Source organism: Carlito syrichta, unplaced genomic scaffold, assembly GCF_000164805.1.
Source record: "Carlito syrichta isolate Samal-C Ts95f unplaced genomic scaffold, Tarsius_syrichta-2.0.1 Scaffold314793, whole genome shotgun sequence".
NCBI classification, from domain to species: Eukaryota; Metazoa; Chordata; class Mammalia; order Primates; family Tarsiidae; genus Carlito; species Carlito syrichta.
Window position 1 is genome coordinate 478,992 of NW_007258889.1, and position 17,021 is coordinate 496,012.

General features: G+C 53.5%; 1 protein-coding gene across 1 annotated transcript; it reads left to right on the top strand.

Annotated features, from left to right (window-relative positions):
• The first annotated feature begins 10,809 nt into the window (after nt 1-10,809).
• KRT14 (keratin 14) lies at nt 10,810-16,141 on the top strand. Its single transcript, XM_008071937.1, has 9 exons — nt 10,810-10,839; nt 11,548-12,158; nt 13,392-13,474; nt 13,990-14,146; nt 14,473-14,634; nt 14,747-14,872; nt 14,973-15,193; nt 15,284-15,330; nt 15,891-16,141. Exons 2-9 carry the CDS (start codon nt 11,583-11,585, stop codon nt 15,983-15,985), a joined length of 1,467 nt encoding a protein of 488 aa, XP_008070128.1. The 5' UTR covers nt 10,810-10,839; nt 11,548-11,582; the 3' UTR covers nt 15,986-16,141.
• Nucleotides 16,142-17,021: the final 880 nt, after the last annotated feature.

Below are 17,021 nucleotides of genomic sequence, written 5' to 3' on the forward strand. Positions count from 1 at the left end.
TCTCCTCCTTGACCCACTCATTGTGAGAATGACAAGGACGAAGACCTTCGTGAGGATCCACCTCCACTTAATGCATAGTAAATATATTTTCTCTTCCTTGTGATTTTTTTCCTTTTTCCTATACATATGCATACACATATATGTATATATTATATCAATAATTTTTAAATGCATATGTATATATAATAATATGCAATATGTAATTTTTTGGTTTGAGTCAGTCTCATTCTGTTGCCCAGGCTGGAGGACAGTGACACGCTCATGGTTACCTCAGCCTCAACTTCCTGAGCTCAGGTGATCCTTCTGACTCAGCCTTTCAAGTAACTGGAATTACAGATGCACGCCACCACGCCTGGCTAATTTTTTTTTTTTTTTTTTTAGTAGGAGTCTCACTCTGTGGCTCAGGCTGGAGTGCAGTAGCATGCTCATGGCTACCACAGCCTCAACTTCCCGGGCTTGGGTGATCCTTCCACCTCAGCCTTCCAAGTCACTGGAACTACTGGTGTGTGCCACCAAGCCCAATTAATTTTTTTGAGTTATTGTAGAGATGAAGTCTTGCCATGTTACCCAGGCTGGTCTTGAACCTCTGGGCTCAGGCAACCTTCTCTCCTCCACTTCCCAAAGTGCTGGGATTGCAGGAGTTAGTCACTGTGCCCAGCTTTATTTTTATGTTTTTTGACTTGAGGTTTTCCCTCTGTTTCCTAGGCTGGAGTGCAGTGGTATGATCATGGGCTGTAGCCTGTAGTCTTGATCTTCTGGGCTCAGGCGATACTTCTGCCTTAGCCTCCTGCGTAGCTGGGACTACAAGGGCATGCCACTATGTCCAACTAATTTTTTGTTTTTTGTAGAGATGGGGTCTCACTATATTGCCCAGGCTGGTCTTGAACTCCTGGACTCAAGCTGTTCTCCCTCCTTGGCCTCTCAAAGTGAGCCCTGCATCTGGCCTCTTTGTGATCTTCTTAATCCCATTTTGTTTTCTCTAGCTTACTTATTTTAAGAATACTGTATATAATAATACATACAACACACAAAATAAGTATCAGTCGAATGTTTATGTTATGGTAAGGCTTCTGGTTGACAGTAGGCTATTAGTAGTTAAGTTTTTGGGGAAGACATGATTATGCATGAATTTTCAACTGTGCAGAGTGTCAGTGCCCCTAATCCTAGTGTTGTTCAAGGGTCAGCTCCTTCTCTCCAGGAGCTGGTTGTTAGACATTTACCAGCATACCACTGGCTTAATTCAAACTCAAAAACTCAGGTGCCTTAGTTTGGATTCCCCAGAAGCATACCTTGAGACCAAGGTTCAAGTGTAAGAAGATTTTCGGGTGGTGTCTCATGAATCACCTTTAGGGAGAGGATATGTGAAACAGAGAAGAGGGAAGTTACTATGGGCGTGTTATCAGGCAAGTTATCACCATGAACAACTGCAGCTGAATTCTGCCGGGAACAGGGACGGGGGAGCTGGGATATTTGTCCTCTATATCCCGTTGGTTTCTGATTGGGGGTTGCTTTCAGGCAGGGGGAGTGGTGTTCATTCCCAGCACTTTGGTTGGCCTTGTGGGCTCTGGCAACCAGAGCAGGCCTTCAGGCAAAGGTCTCTGGTGCTGATACTTGGAAGCCAGGCCAGTAAGTGCCCAGGAAAGGTGGCTGGAGCTTGGTGCTTGCAGGAGGCAAGTCTTGATCCTGCCACCAGGTTTGTAGAGCTCCTTGGCACTTTTGAGATACCCACACATTCAGCATAGCTGAGAAGTAGATGCTGAGAGGCAGAAACCTCAGAGGCATCAGCCCTTGTGGACAAAGGCCCAGGAAGGATTCCTGTCACCACTGCTCTGAGTCTATGCTGTAGATTTTCTCCACCGGGTGGTGGTTAGGGTTAGATGAGAAAACATCAGTGGCAGTGACTAGCACAGTGCCTGACAGAGCAGGAGTTCAGGACACTGAAGACAGATTTTTCTCAGACCTTAGAGGGCAGTCTTGACAGTCAGGTGAGCCTCCTTGGTAGTGAAGGAGAGTTTCCTTTTCCACCACGATTCCCTCTTGTCTTGTCTACCAGGAACCCAGAGCTGAGTGTCAGGTGTGGCTGCCTCCCTCTTCCTTATAATAAACCCCGTACCCTCTTTTGCGGTAGACATAAATTAGGGGGTCTGCTTAGCTCATGAAGGTGAGTGCCAAATCTGTGTCTTTTTTGTTGTTTTAGAGTTGAGATCTCGCTCTGTTCCCCAGGCTGGAGTTCAGCGGTGCGATCATAGTTCACTGTGATCTCGAACTCCTGGGCTCAAGCAATCCTCCCACCTCAGCCTCCTGAGCTAGCCACCTTGACCAGCTAATTTTAATTTTTAGAGATGGGGTCTCACTATGATGTCCAGGCTGGTCTTGAACTCCTGGCCTCAAGGGATCCTTCTGCCTTGGCCTCCCCAAATCCTGGGATTACAGATGTGAGTCACCACGCTTGGCCTATGTGCCCCTTCTTTTGATACTAGACCCTTCCTCCTGGGTCTGAGCAGTCATGCCTGTTGGGTAGGTCTAGAGTTTCAGCCACTTGCTACATCAGGCCACACAGAAGCCTTTCCGGTGCTATTTCAAATTCGAGCTGATCCTTGCTGGACATAAGACTGAGTTCAAGCCATTTTTCCAGCCTCCTCCTGGTGGTGTGCTTGTGCCTCCTCTGCCCTGTTTGGTGATGAGAGTCCATGAATCAATGAACTACCTCTTTGTGGCACTCATTCAAGCTGGGTTTCTGTTGCTGGCAACCACAGTGTGCTCATCAGTACGCCCTGCTCCCTATCCTTTTAGCGTTATAGTATCCCAAGCTGCCCAAGCTTTCTTTTGCAGGAGGCAAGTCTTGATCTTTTGGAACTGGGGGACATAGAAACAGTCATTTTTTTGCAAATGTTGTCCCATTGCATGGACTGCCAGGGCTGGGAGGAGAGGAACCAGGTCTTGGCCGAGACTGAGTGACCCGTGGGGCCTCTCCAGCCTCAAGATCCCATTAGCACCAGAGGGACTGCTTCCCCATCCTCCAACTCCAAGGCAGGGGAAGGCCAGCGTGTGGCCTCCAGCCTCAGGAGGTGGGTTTCACTGGCAACTACCATGCTTTCTCCCCTCACGCCCAAACCTCCCCTACCCGCTAGCTGACTCTTCCTCGTCAGGTTTCCAGGCTTGTCCGGTTCCCACAGCCTCCACCCTGGCCAGGGCCCGGCAGACTCACCAGCCCATCACTGGCCACTGACCTCAGCAGCTCCGTGCTGCCTCCCACTTCTTTCTCCTGCCCTTGAGCTCCAGAGCATCCTGGACACCTCTGTTCCCTTCTTAAGGTCTTTGGCTGAACTTTGACACCCTCCATTTGTTAAACCCCCCCCCCCCCCCCCCCCCCCCCCCCCCCCCCAACTCCAGGGATTAATTTAACGGAACTTTTGACCAAACCTTTCCTCTGTGCTCAGCACCCTGCTGGCTACTTGCCATTACTTAATTGCCCCTCTCAATGGTCCCACAGGGTAGGAACTGACGCTAATCTCATTTGACAGGAAACCGAGGCTTGGGGGGCTGCAGTGTCCTCTCCAGGGTCAGTAGGAGAGTTCAGGCTCCTTCCCTGGTCCCACGTGGTATCAGGTCTGAGGGAGGGGGGCACTGCCAGACGCTGAATCTGCACCTTTTCTTTCTAGCCAGGGACCCTCCCTCCCTCTTTCCCTTCTCTCTGTCCTGCTGCCTGGGCTCAGGACGCCTGACACAGCCATTCTGACTCCCAGGTGCTGACTCTTCGACTCACTGCTGGCGCTGGGGTTCCCACGGCCACGCCCTCTCCCCACTCCACCCTTCAGGGCTCTTCCTTCTTTGAAAATCTGAGTCAAAGCGCACCCTTTCCAAGAAGGCTTCCGTGTGTAACCCACCCCACCTGGTGGCTCCCCTCAGCCTATGGAACAGAGAAAGTCTGTGGAACTGGGCAGCCCCATGGGCAATGGCAGTGTCTCCCCTTCAGGCTAGAGCAGTGCTGTGTGAAACACATGTTGTGGCCCCCAAGCTACAATTGGAGGCACAGATCACAAAGAAGGGGAGGGCTGAGAAGGGGAGACAGCCAGGTGACCTGAGGTGACGGGTGGGACTTCCCAGGACAGAAGAGGTTGGAACCATTATCCCTCACCTGGATAATGGCAAACCCTCCCTACTGGTACCCTCTCCCACCTCCACCCAAGTATGTTCCACGTGGGCATCAGTGTGGCCTTCGTGAGACACCAGACAGCATCACCCCGGCTAGAGCCCTGCAGCCGCCCAGTGCTGTCAGGATGGCATCTGGGATCCTAGGTGCCTTCCTTCTCACCTGGCCTCTGTCCACGATCTCATCAGGTAGGCCCAGCTCTAGGCTGGGTGCGCCCACAAAATGTGACTGTGGCAGTTTCCATCAGCCAGCAACTTGGCGAGACCTCCTCTCTATAATAAGTCAAAAAAATTAGCTAGGCATGGTGGTGCGTGCCTGCAGTTCCAGCTATTTGGAAGGCTGAGGCAGAAGGATCACCTGATTCCAGCAGGTTGAGGCTGTGGTGGCTGTGAGCATGCCACTGCACTCCAACCTGGGAGACAGAGTGAGACTCCAACTCAGAAAAAAAAAAAAAGAAAAAGAAAAGTGAGGCTTGGACCCATACAGGACAGGGCTGGGGTGGAATTCTGATTGAGCAGCTTCCCTGCTATGGACCTCAGGGTGTTCCTCCACCTTTGAACCTCCTTTGTCTCTAACGTGGAGTGGCCAGTCTATTCAGTTTGCATTGCGGCACAGCTTGGAGTCTCAGACCAGGCCATGGACACCGGAACACAGGCTCAGCCTGCCTGCTTTGTCAGCCCAGGTTCTCAAAGGATGCTGGCCTGGGAAACCAGCGGGCGGCAGGGCTTTCTAGGGGAAAGGGGACTCCAGGGCCTCGGGAAGTGCTCCAGGCTCTGGCTTGCCTCTCATGCTGCGATCCTGCCCTCCAGTGGTTCCCGCCCCGGCGCCAGCCCTGCCCTTCTGGCAGCAGAGGCTGCCCACTGCCCAGCCCACTCTCCTGCAAGCAACAACCCTGAGCTCTGAGACTGCGTGCTCACGACACATAGCTGAGCAGGGTGAAGGGGTGGGGAGGGGCGGGTCTGGAAGCCAGAGAAGGAAGGGGTGGGCATGGGACTCTGCCAGAAGGTGCCTGGCTCTGGGCAGGCCCTGGGGGTCTAGGAATCCCAAGGGGACTATGGCTTGTCACTTGACTATGAGCCTTTCCGGACCTCAGACTTCCCATTTGTGACATAGACAGGGAGGGGTGTGGGGCTACCTGGATTGCTCCCTCCTCCCCCCCAAGGTTAATGGGGGCTTAGGAGAAGACTCTGGACCATGATTAGAGACAAATTTGTATTTCTCCAAGGGAAGCTGGCGTGGGAGTGTTTTGGGTATAGAGAGGGTTCCAGGAGTCCCGGTCTTGCTTTGGGACTGGATGAAGGAGCAAGAAAGAGTTTTTTCTCTGGATCCAGATGCTCCAAAAATCTGTCCTGAAAACCACAGTCCCCCAAGGAGTCCAGAACAGATGAGGCTTTTAAAGCCAGGGGGTGACAAGAGCTTTTTCTCTCCACTGACGGATGCAAAAATCAGTGGGCCAGAGTTGAAGGAGAATCAGAATGCTGGCATAGTCTCTAAGTTCTTTCCTCAACTTGTTTGATAAGTTCGGTGGGAGCCAAGTGAATAAGGCTAACATCGCCAGCAGTAGACACACAGCACATCTCTTACAGGCTGATGGGATGCGTAAGGAGGACACAGCAGCTTTTCTGTAGTCTTGCCAAAAGGCATAACCTCAATCTGATCATGAGAAAACATCAGAAAAACGCTAACTGAGGAATAGTCTACAAAATAATCTGTACTCTTTAAAAGTGTCAAGGCTGGGTGTGGTGGCTTATGCCTATAATACCAGGACTTTGGGAGGCTGACACAAGAGGATTGCTTGAGTTCAAGTATTTGAGACTGGCCTGGGCAACATAGCAAGACCTCATCTCTATGAAAAAATTCAAAAAATTAGCTGGGCCTGGTCGTATATGCTTGTAGTCCCAGCTACTTGAGAAGCAGAGGTGGGAGGATCCCTTGAGCCCAGGAGTTTGAGACTGCAGTGAGCCGTGATCCTGCCTGAGGGACAGATTGAGACCCTGCCTCAAAAAAAAAAAAAGTGTCAGGGTTGTGAAAGACAAGGAAAGAATGAGTTGTCTCACACTGGAAGAGACTAAGAAGACAGCTAAATACCATGTAGAGATGTTGATTTGGTTCCTGAAACAGAAAAGGACATTTGTGTAAAAACTGATGGAGATTCTGAGAAAGTTTGGAGATAATTAATAGTATTATATCGATGTTATTATTATTATTTCTTGAGTTGGGTTCTCACTGTTGTGTAGGCTGGAGTGCAGTGGCGCATTCACAGCTCACTGCAGCCTCAACTTCCTGGGCTCATGTGATTCTCTAGCCTTAGCCTCCCACGGCAGGCCAGAGGGAGGGTCAGGTCATGGCACCCCCACAGAGCCTACTTCTGGGTCCAGAGGTAGGGGTACTCCAGACCCAGCAGCCAGTACTGGCTATTCAATAGCCCCTCACTCCCAACCCATTATCCCCTGCTGCCCAGAAAGCTGCCTTCCCTTAAAATGTCATGAGCACCAGGGAGGGGATGGGAGTGTGGTGTCCTGTAAGTCTCTGCTCCCTGCCTGACTGGGCCATTTTCAGCTCCTTGGTCACTGAGTCCATGCCTACAGGGGTCAGGGAGGTTGGCTTTAGGATGCAGTCCCAAGTGGGTGGGACTAGAGAGGTGCAAAACCACGTCCAGCTAATTTATTTATTTATTAATTATTTTTCTTTGAGTTGGAGTCTCACTCTGTTGCCCAGGCTGGAGTGTAGTGGCATGCTCACGGCCACCATAGCCTCGACCTACTGGGCTCAGGCGATCCTTCCATCTCAGCCTTCCAAGTAGCTGTTACTACAGGCACGCACCACCATGCCCAGCTAATTTTTTTGATTTATTGTAGAAATGAGGTCTCGCCAAGTTGCCCAGGCTGGTCTCAAACTTCTGGGCTCAGGCAATCCTCTCACCTCGGTCTCTCAAAGTGCTGGGATTATAGGCGTGAGCTACCGCGCTCGGCTACGTCCAGCTAATTAAAAAGATGTACTTATTTTGTAGAAACAGGATCTCAGTATGTTGCCCAGGTTAGTCTTGAACTCCTGGTCTCAAGTAATCCTCCCATCTTGGCATCCCAAAGTGTTGGAATTAATAGGTATGAGCCCCTGTGCCTACCTCAATCTTAATTTACTGGTTTTAAAAATTGTACAGTGCTTATGTAATATGTTCATATTAGGAGAAACTGGGTGAAGGGTACACATACACTTTCTGTACTTTTTTTTTTTTTGAGTCAGGGTCTCATCCAGGCTGGAATGTAGTGGCCCGCCCATCACGACTCATCACAGCCTCGACCAACTGGGCTCAGGTGATCCTTCTGCCTCAGTCTTCAGAGTAGCTGGAACTACAGGTGTGCACCACCATAACTGGATAACTCTTTTGATATTTTTGTAGAGGCCAGGTCTTGCTATGCTGGCTAGGCTAGTCTTGAACTCCTGGACTCAGGCAATCCTCTCACCTTGGCCTCCCAAAGCGCTGGATTTACAGGTATGAGCCACTGCGCGTGGCCTTTTGGACAATTTTATAACTTTTTCTGAAAGTCTAAAGTTATTTCAAGATGAAAAGTAAAAAACAAAACAAAAAACTAGAGCTCTCTTCAAGAGCAATATCTATTTGTGAAGAAGCAAGAGAAAATTATGGACCTGAGAATTTTGTGTGTCCAGCACCTTATGAGTTGGGTTAAAGGCTGCTCCCAGAAGCCTCCAGAGGGGCCCGCCCACACCTTATCTCAGCCATCTTCCCACCCACTTCTCCCTACTGCCTCTGTGCCTTGGATGGCTTCATCTGCTATACAGTATAGTGGATTCAACAGTGTCCCCCACCAGACATGTCCACTTGGAACATCAGAATGTGACCTTAATTGGAAATAGGGTCTTTGCAGACATGATTAAGGGTCAAGATTAGATCATACTGGATAAAGGTAGACACAACATCTAATGAGTTTTTTTTTTGTTTTTTTTTTTTGAGTGGAGGGGTCTTACTCTGTCGCCTGAGCTGGAGTGCAGTAGCATAATCATGGCTCACCATAGTCTCAAACTCCTGAGCTCAGGTGATCCTTCCTTCCTTAAATCCCAAGTAGCTGGGACTACAGGTGCGTGCTACCATGCCCAGCTAATTAAAAAAATTTTTTTTGTAGAGATGAGGTCTTGCTATGTTGTTCAGGTTGACCTCGAACTCCTGGGCTCAAGTGAGCCTGCCGCCTCAGCCTCCCAAAGTGCTGGGAGGTACGGGTGTGATCCACTGCGCCTTGAATGTCTTATAGAAACAGAAAAGATACACAGAGACACACAGATATGAAGGTCACGTAAAAATGGAGACAGAGTTGGTGGCTCTGTTGCTGTAAGTCAAGGAACTTGAGGAGCCAGCAGGAGCTGGGAGAGGCAAGGAAGGACTCTCCCCTAGAGACATCAGGAAGTGTGGGCCTGACGACACCCCGAGTTTGAAATTATGGACTTCAGAACTGTGAGAGAATACATTCTGTTGTTTTAAGCCACTAATTTGTGCTAATTTGTTACGGCAGCCCTGGGAAGCCAGTGTAGACGGTCTGTACCTTTCTTCTGCTGGTTTGTGTCTTAAGTCATTTGATGAGTACCCCTTCTCCCCTTTCAGGCCGGGTACTTCCTAAAGGCAGGGCCAGTCTCTTCCACTAGACTGTGGGCTCTGAGGACCGCCTGGCTGTCTCCTCCTCCCTCACCATGCCACACCTTAGTGCCCAACCCAGCCCTCAGCACACAATGCGGGTTCTGTGGGGGGGCTGCCTGGCCCTGCCGCTTTATCTGTTTGGATTGGCATGGGTCTCCTTCCTCTGGGTTGTGCAGGGAGGCTCACTAACCACAAGAGGCCCCGCCTCAGGCTCTTCCAGCGGCAAGCTGGAGGGAGGGTCAGGTCATGGCACCCCCACAGAGCCTACTTCTGGGTCCAGAGGTGGGAGTACTCCAGGCCCCAGCAGCCAGTACTGGCTATTCAATAGCCCCTCACTCCCAACCCATTATCCCCTGCTGCCCAGAAAGCTGCCTTCCCTTAAAATGTCATGAACACCAGGGAGGGGATGGGAGTATGGTGTCCTGTAAGTCTCTGCTCCCTGCCTGACTGGGCCATTTTCAGCTCCTTGGTCACTGAGTCCATGCCTACAGGGGTCAGGGAGGTTGGCTTTAGGATGCAGGCTGGACCAGGGTTTCATTTCTGGGGAGGGGAGAAGATCAGACTTGCATTGGCACTGGGGTTCCAGAGTCTGTGCGGCAGGGGTGGTGGGGGCGGCAAAGGATTCTTTTTAGATTGGTGCATGGGTTTATCTGTCTTTGGTGCTCTGTTATCTTTAAAGAGGAGGAGGAGGAAGAGGAGGAGGAGGAGCAGGAGGAGGAGAAAGAGGAGAAGGGAGGCAGGCTTTTTTGGGTCCTAGGGAGCCAAATGTAAGGGGCAGTAGAGCTGGTCTGGTCTCTCTACAGAGGGGGGAGATGGCTGGTGGGGGACCTGGAGGAAGCTGGTATCGGGTTCCTGGATCCCTCGGGATGCCGTGTCTCTCTCCAGTGAGCACCTCCCCACCCCCCAACCTCAGCCAACAACAACATGCCTCCCCACAGAAGCATCTGTGCCTCCGCAAAGAACCCTACTGCCACTCACTGGGGAAAGTGCAGGCCTGGGCCAGGGTGGGGGGGACCCATCTCTGGAAGGAGATTAGGAGTGTCTGTCAGGGTGGGTGGAGTGGGGTGGGGCCCGGCTTACTCATATCCTAGAGAGTCCTTGGCGCGGCAGGTCTGGGAGCCCACAGCCGCAAATGTCTGGCTCAGCATTGTCCTCTGAGCGCCCAAACCATGGGGGTGGGGAAAAGGGCTCCCTGATTTCTGCTTTGGTGACAGTTGAGGTGGGGGCAGGGTGGGGAGGGCTCTGTTTCCCTTCTGGGAGCAGTTGATCCTAGGAAGAGTGTTGGAGCCTCCAGCAGGGGCTGTCAGGGCCTGTCTAGGGAGATACGACGTGTCAGGCAGCCCCAGACACGACCACATTCCTCCCTACATGCCTGCCAGGGTCTGCGAGCTGAGGGGCTGATGGGAGAGTGGGGTGGGGGCCAGAAGGGGGCGCGCTTAGAGGTTGTCTGGGAGATAGCTGAGGTTTTGATACACAAACCACCAAAGCAGGACCTAATAGACTCCTGGAAATGGCCTATGATCCTCAGGGCCTCAGGAGTCAGGGACCCTCATGTCCCCTCTGGCCTCACCCCTGGCACAGCCCTGCACTCCTCTTAGCAACATCTTTTGGGCCATTTCTACAGGGAACCCAAAAGGGGTACCTGAGTCAGCCTTCCCCCCCACAGCGGGGCTGTCCTGGGGGTCTGAAGAAATCCCTGGGGCTGGATCAGCTCCATCCACTCCATCAACTTTGGGGCCAAGACTGGGCTCCACCAACGCTCACCAGACTGGGCCACACTCGGTTCACAAAACCCTTTCACATACGTTGTCAGTTTGGACTCTCTCTTCTGCAGCAGGCAGAGTGCATCGTATTGTTCCTACTTTGCGGATGAGAAAGCTGAGGCTCAGAGAATTGCCAAGTCCTGGGCCGCACAGATGTCAATGGCAGAGCCAGGACTCACCTGACTCCATGCTCTTTCCTGATGCCTCTGGCTGTGCCTGTGAGGCCACCTACCCCTGGGCAGACAGAGCAGCGAGGGCCACGGACCCATGCACAGGTGTGTGGTCAATGTAAGGTCCTCCCCTTAGGGAGGACGTTAGGGTCTGCGTTTGGGGTTGGGGAGGGCTACCTTTAATGGGGGTGTCGGGTGGAAGTCTGGGCCACCTGACTGGCTAGGTATGTTTCAGGTATGTGCCAGGCTCCTTAGAACAGCCCGGCGGGTATGGCCTGGATGGGCCCCAAGACCTTTTTGTCTCTAATTGATGATATGAGGGTGCACATCTGTGCCCGAGGTGACCTGGCCGTGCCGGTGCCCCTCTGCTGGGTGTCAGTCCCCTGTATTGTGGGGTGCTTCCTGTAAGTGGATACAAATGGCCCCTCTGATTAATAGGGAATGGCAGGTCAGCAGGTTTGTGGTGCAGAGAGGCCTTGCTCTCTGTCACCCTGGTGGAGCGCAGGGCATGGGCTCCTGAGGACTGTGGCTCCCAGGGCCCCATGGGAAAGTGTAGCCCGCAGGCCCGCACCGCCCCGCGTGAATCACGCCTGGCGGGACAAGAAAGCCAAAAACACCCCAAACAATGAGTTTCCAGTAAAATATGACAGACATGATGAGACGGAGGAGAGGAGGGATCTGCCTGGGAGTTGGCACGGGCTGTGGGTGATGAAAGCCAAGGGGAATGGAAACTGCAGGGCCCGCCTCCTCCCCGGGAGTATAAAGCACGCGCATCCTTTTCCAGCTCACCTGAGCACCTTTCTTTTCTCTCAGCCGACCACTCGCTGCAAACCTCCCTCCTCGGCACCATGACCACCACCATCCGCCAGTTCACCTCCTCCAGCTCTGTGAAGGGCTCCGGCGGCGGCCTTGGAGGTGGCTCCTGCAGCATCGGAGGCGGCTCCTGCGGCATCGGAGGCGGCTCCAGCCGCATCTCCTCCGTGCTGGCTGGAGGCTCCTACCGCGCCCCCAGCGCCTACGGGGGCCTGTCTGTCTCCTCCTCGCGCTTCTCCTCCGGGGGGGCCTGTGGCCTGGGGGGCGGCTATGGTGGCGGCTTCAGCAGCAGCAGCAGCTTTGGGGGGGCCCTGGGTAGCGGCTTCGGGGGAGGATATGGTGGCGGCCTTGGTGCCGGCTTCGGCGGTGGCTTCGGTGGTGGCTTCGGCGGTGGCTTGGGCGGGGGTGACGGGCTCCTGGTGGGCAGTGAGAAGGTGACCATGCAGAACCTCAACGACCGCCTGGCCTCCTACCTGGACAAGGTGCGCGCCCTGGAGGAGGCCAACACTGACCTGGAGGTGAAAATCCGTGACTGGTATCAGAGGCAGCGGCCCACAGAGACCAAAGACTATAGTCCTTACTTCAAGACCATCGAGGACCTGAAGAACAAGGTGCGTGGACAGGGCAGCCACCTCCCTCTGGGGACAAGAGATGCAATTCCAACCACCTCCTTCTGGGGACAAGAGATGCCCCAGACACTGGCACCCTTAGACTTCTGTATAGAATGAACCCCACCCAGAGCCCTTCTTCTGAGACCTTGAATGCCCCTAACAAAACCAGTCAGTGAGAGGAGGCCTCCCTTTCCCCACCTCCTCATGTCCTCTGGTCTCCACCCTCAGCCCATGCAAGCTCTGTGATTCTGCCCTCATATTATGCAGAGGAAGAAGTTGTAGCTTTGAGGGAAGCTGTGACTTGCTGAGGGTCACATAGCAAACTAATGGCAGAGCTGAGGCCAGTGGCCCTGCACCCACCTTCTAGCACAGGAAGCAATGGCCTGTCTTCCAGCACAGGGGAGGAGTGAGGCTTAACGGGACCAGGCGAGACACCCAAACTGCTCATTAGTTTACTAGTCTGAGCTGTGGCTGCCACCGCCCATGAGCCTGGGCACTGACTGGCCCCTCCCCACAGCCAGGCGGGCTTGGAAAACCCACAGAGATGCTCAGTGTGGCCCCCCTGACATGCCCTGCATGGAGGGAGCCCGGGGGGTCTCGTGCCCTCTGACCCCAGCCCTCTTCTCCTGCTCCCTCATCACGCAGAAGTTCTCCCTGCTGACGCCTCTCATGGGTCAGGGAAATGTGATGACAAGGAGAGGCATTCCAGCAGGCTCAGGGTTCAGTAAGTCTTCCCCTGAACCCTCCTTCCTAACCCCTCTGCCAGCTGGATCTCATGTCTTGGGAAGTCCCACTTGAGGTACTGTGCCCTGCAGGCTTGGAAAACAATGTGTGTGTCTGCAGAGGCCTGGCAGGGTTGGCTGATGGAGAAAGAGGGGGGTCCAGAGCAGGAAAGGGACGAGGAAGTCCCAGGTCATTCCCCTCACCTGGAGGCGGGGAGCTTGAAGTCCTGAGCCTGTCTCAGGTTTTGTAGCAAGTTGGTGGCAGAGCTGGGATCAGAAGAACTCCAGGGCTTTTGATTCCAAGGCCAGAGCTTTTTTTAGCCCCTCTGTTGACCATGACTTGGCCAAGTCCTGGGTAGACCCGGACCACCTGGGGTTTTCCTTTAGGCTGCTGTGGCCAAGGCGTGTGGGGCAGAGGGGCTTTAGGCAAAAGCACGACGCAAAAGCCTAGTGCAGGTTGCAATGAAGTGGTGTCCATTGGACAAACAACCTGTCCCTTCCCATCCTGCAGATCCTCACGGCCACTGTGGACAACGCCAATGTCCTCCTGCAGATTGACAATGCCCGCCTGGCCGCGGATGACTTCCGCACCAAGTGAGTTTGCAGTGGAGGCCTGGAACATGCAGTCTCCCCAGAGTGGGCATTTCAGGAGCAACATTTTCCAAATACAGCTGGTCGGTGCAAGGATGGTGCACGAAAGCCCCTTGGGGTACTTGTCCCCAAGGGATAAGGTTCTGGGCCCTACCTTTGGGCTTCTGATTCAGTTATTTGTAGCGGGTCACCTGGGTGACGCTGGTCCACAGCCAGGTTTGTGAACCGCTGCTTTAAAGAGAGGCGTGCCCTACTTCCTGCTCCACCCTTGAAGTATGGGAGGAAGTCATATTTGAAGGCCTCATGCACTATTGGCTGGCAGAAGCTGGAGGGGCATCTGCATCATGGTGAACCGCCATATTCCCAGACCCCCAGGAATGTTCAGATCTGTGAGCAATTGACAGTCCCTCAGCCACCCACAGAGTGCCCACTCTGGAATAAGTCACGGGGGGATTAGAACAACACCTTCAGTGTGGCCGGGATGGGTGTCTCATTCCTTTTCTCTCGGGTCTTTCCAGGTATGAGACTGAGCTGAGCCTGCGCATGAGTGTGGAGGCCGACATCAATGGCTTGCGCCGGGTGCTGGATGAGCTGACCCTGTCCAGGGCCGACCTGGAGATGCAGATCGAAAGCCTGAAGGAGGAGCTTGCCTACCTGAGGAAGAACCACGAGGAGGTGAGAGCTAAATGGAAAAGCCAGCTTGAAAGATTAGCGGGGAGCCTGGGCAAGGTAGTGTGTGCCTATTGTCCTAGCTACTCTGGAGGCTGAGGTGGGAGGATTGCTTGAGGCCAGGAGTTCAAGTCCAGCCTGGGCAATATAGCAAGATCCTAGCTCTTAAAAAAAGAAGAAGAAGAAGAAGAAGAAGAATAGCAGGAAGAGCAGAGATGGAATTGGGATGGTGGAAGGGCAATGTTTAGGCCAGGAACACCGGCCCAGGGACTCCCCTGCCATGAGCTGCCACTGTGGGACTCCTGACTGTGTACTGTCCTCTGGCTGTGCAGGAGATGAATTCTCTGAGAGGCCAGGTGGGCGGAGATGTCAATGTAGAGATGGACGCGGCGCCTGGTGTGGACCTGAGCCGCGTTCTGAATGAGATGCGCGACCAGTATGAGAAGATGGCGGAGAAGAACCGCAAAGATGCCGAGGACTGGTTCTTCTCCAAGGTGGGTGTCCTTTACCAAGGTGGGGTGTCTTCACCAAGGTGAGGTGGCAGGAACCCAGGCCGCTGCCTTCTGGGCCTTCTGGTGTGAATAGTGCTCTCTTTCTCTCTTGCAGACGGAGGAGCTGAACCGCGAGGTGGCCACCAACAGCGAGCTGGTGCAGAGTGGCAAGAGCGAGATCTCCGAGCTCCGGCGCACAGTGCAGAACCTGGAGATTGAGTTGCAGTCCCAGCTCAGCATGGTAGGGACACAGCCGGGCGGGTCAGGAGTGGAGCCGGGGCTAGTGGGGAGAGGAGGGCCCTGCTTATGGATTCTCCTGCTCCTCTTTCCCTCCCTTGCAGAAAGCATCCCTGGAGAACAGCCTGGAGGAGACCAAAGGCCGCTACTGCATGCAGCTGGCCCAGATTCAGGAGATGATCAGCAGCGTGGAGGAGCAGTTGGCCCAGCTGCGCTGCGAGATGGAGCAGCAGAACCAGGAGTACAAGATCCTTCTGGATGTGAAGACGCGGCTGGAGCAGGAGATCGCCACTTACCGCCGCCTTCTGGAGGGCGAGGACGCCCAGTGAGTCCCGGCCCTCGCCCCCGTCCCTGCCTCAGTGCACGCTCACTGTGCCCCGTGGTCTAATAGCCCTGCCCCTTTCTGTCTTCACAGCCTCTCCTCCTCCCAGTTCTCCTCTGGCTCGCAGTCATCCAGGGATGGTAAGACCTTCCTCCTTCTCAAGTCTGAGCTCAGGACCACCCTCTGTACCCCAGCAGGTCTAGGCATGGGTTAGGGACTTCTTGAGAGATTGGTGAGGGCGTTCTTGCCAAGCCCTTGTGAACTTCATTGGATAGAAGAAGCAATTTTCTAAACTCTCCTCAGGGCTAGGAGCGGCAGTCCACGTCTTTGGACTACCCTATGCCTGTGGCAGACCCCATGGTTGTGGCGATCAGCACCAGGGACAGGGCCTCACTTGGCTTTTCCCAGCAAGACCTGTCCATTGGGTAGATTTAGACGAAACCAGTCGGGTCTGGAGCTCTCAGAAAGCTTATGGATTCTCCTGCTCCTCTTTCCCTCCCTTGCAGAAAGCATCCCTGAAAACTCTGTCCCTGACCTTTGGGAACCCTAGCCTGAAATAAATGTGTTGAAGGTATCAGTACTTGGGCAACATCAGGGAGTGAGGCCGTAATCAGGGCAAGGGCAGCAGGGAGAATAGTTCAAGTTCCTCACCTGGGTTTTCCCACTCCTGATCATGGCATTGTCTCTTCCTCTTCCCCAGTGACCTCCAGCCGCCAGATCCGCACCAAGGTCATGGATGTGCACGATGGCAAGGTGGTGTCCACCCACGAGCAGGTCCTCCGCACCAAGAACTGAGGTTTCCCGGCACTGCTCAGGCCTAGGAGGCCCCCTGTGTGAACACAGATCCCGCTCGGGGAGTCCCCTCTCCTGTCCCCCAAGCACCTCACGCCCGGGCCTGACTCACCCTTCACCCCTCCTGGCAATCAATACAACTTCATTGTCTGAGTTGCACAATTCTCGCCTCTGCCTGGTCATTGTTAGGCATGGGGGTGGGGGGGCATATCTCTGGAGCTCGTCAGAGCACCTGGCTGTGGCCTCTGGGACTGAAAGGTCCTGGGGGCGGGTTGGGCTCAGATCCTGGGATGGCTTTCACCATCTTGGAAGACACAGATGGATGTGTGTGGCAGGTCAGACTTGGTGTCTCCTAGGGCATGGTGGAACATTCACTTATTCACTCACTCATTCTTGTGTCTGTTCATTCATTCACCAGATATTGAATACCTTTATATGCTAGGTTGAGGATTCTCAACATTTTTGTGATCAAGGATTCCTTGGAGAATATTGAAAGTGATAGATCTTCTCCCCTGCCCCCTCCCCACTCCCAAGTAAGCACATGCACATTTGCATACAATTTCATGGGGCTCATGGGCCCCCTAAAGTTCTTCTTCAATGGAGAGCCATGAACCCAAGGTGAGAACTCAAGCTCTGATGGCCTTGTCCCCCTCTTACTGCATCAGCTCCTGCATCCATAGCTGGGTCTAATTCTGCCTGCAGTTAGTTGGCTTGGGCGAGTTGGTTATCACCCCAGCCTCAGTTTCCACTTCTGAAAAAGGGGCATAAGGATAATGGACATAATGATCTCCTGGGCTTGTGAGAATTCGCCGGGCTGTGTCAGTGATACTGGGTGAGTTACTTGTGTGTGGTGACTACTCATCTATGCTGAGGGCATTTTTAGAGGCTTTGGGCAGAGGCTGGTTCCTATCTCTGGCCTTGTTCTGTGTCAGCTGTGACCTCGGGAAGTCTGAGACTCAGTTTCTTCTCTTGTACAATAACAATGAACCTTGCTTCTTGGGGTTGATACGAGAGGCCCACGAGAGAAAGTACCTTGAAA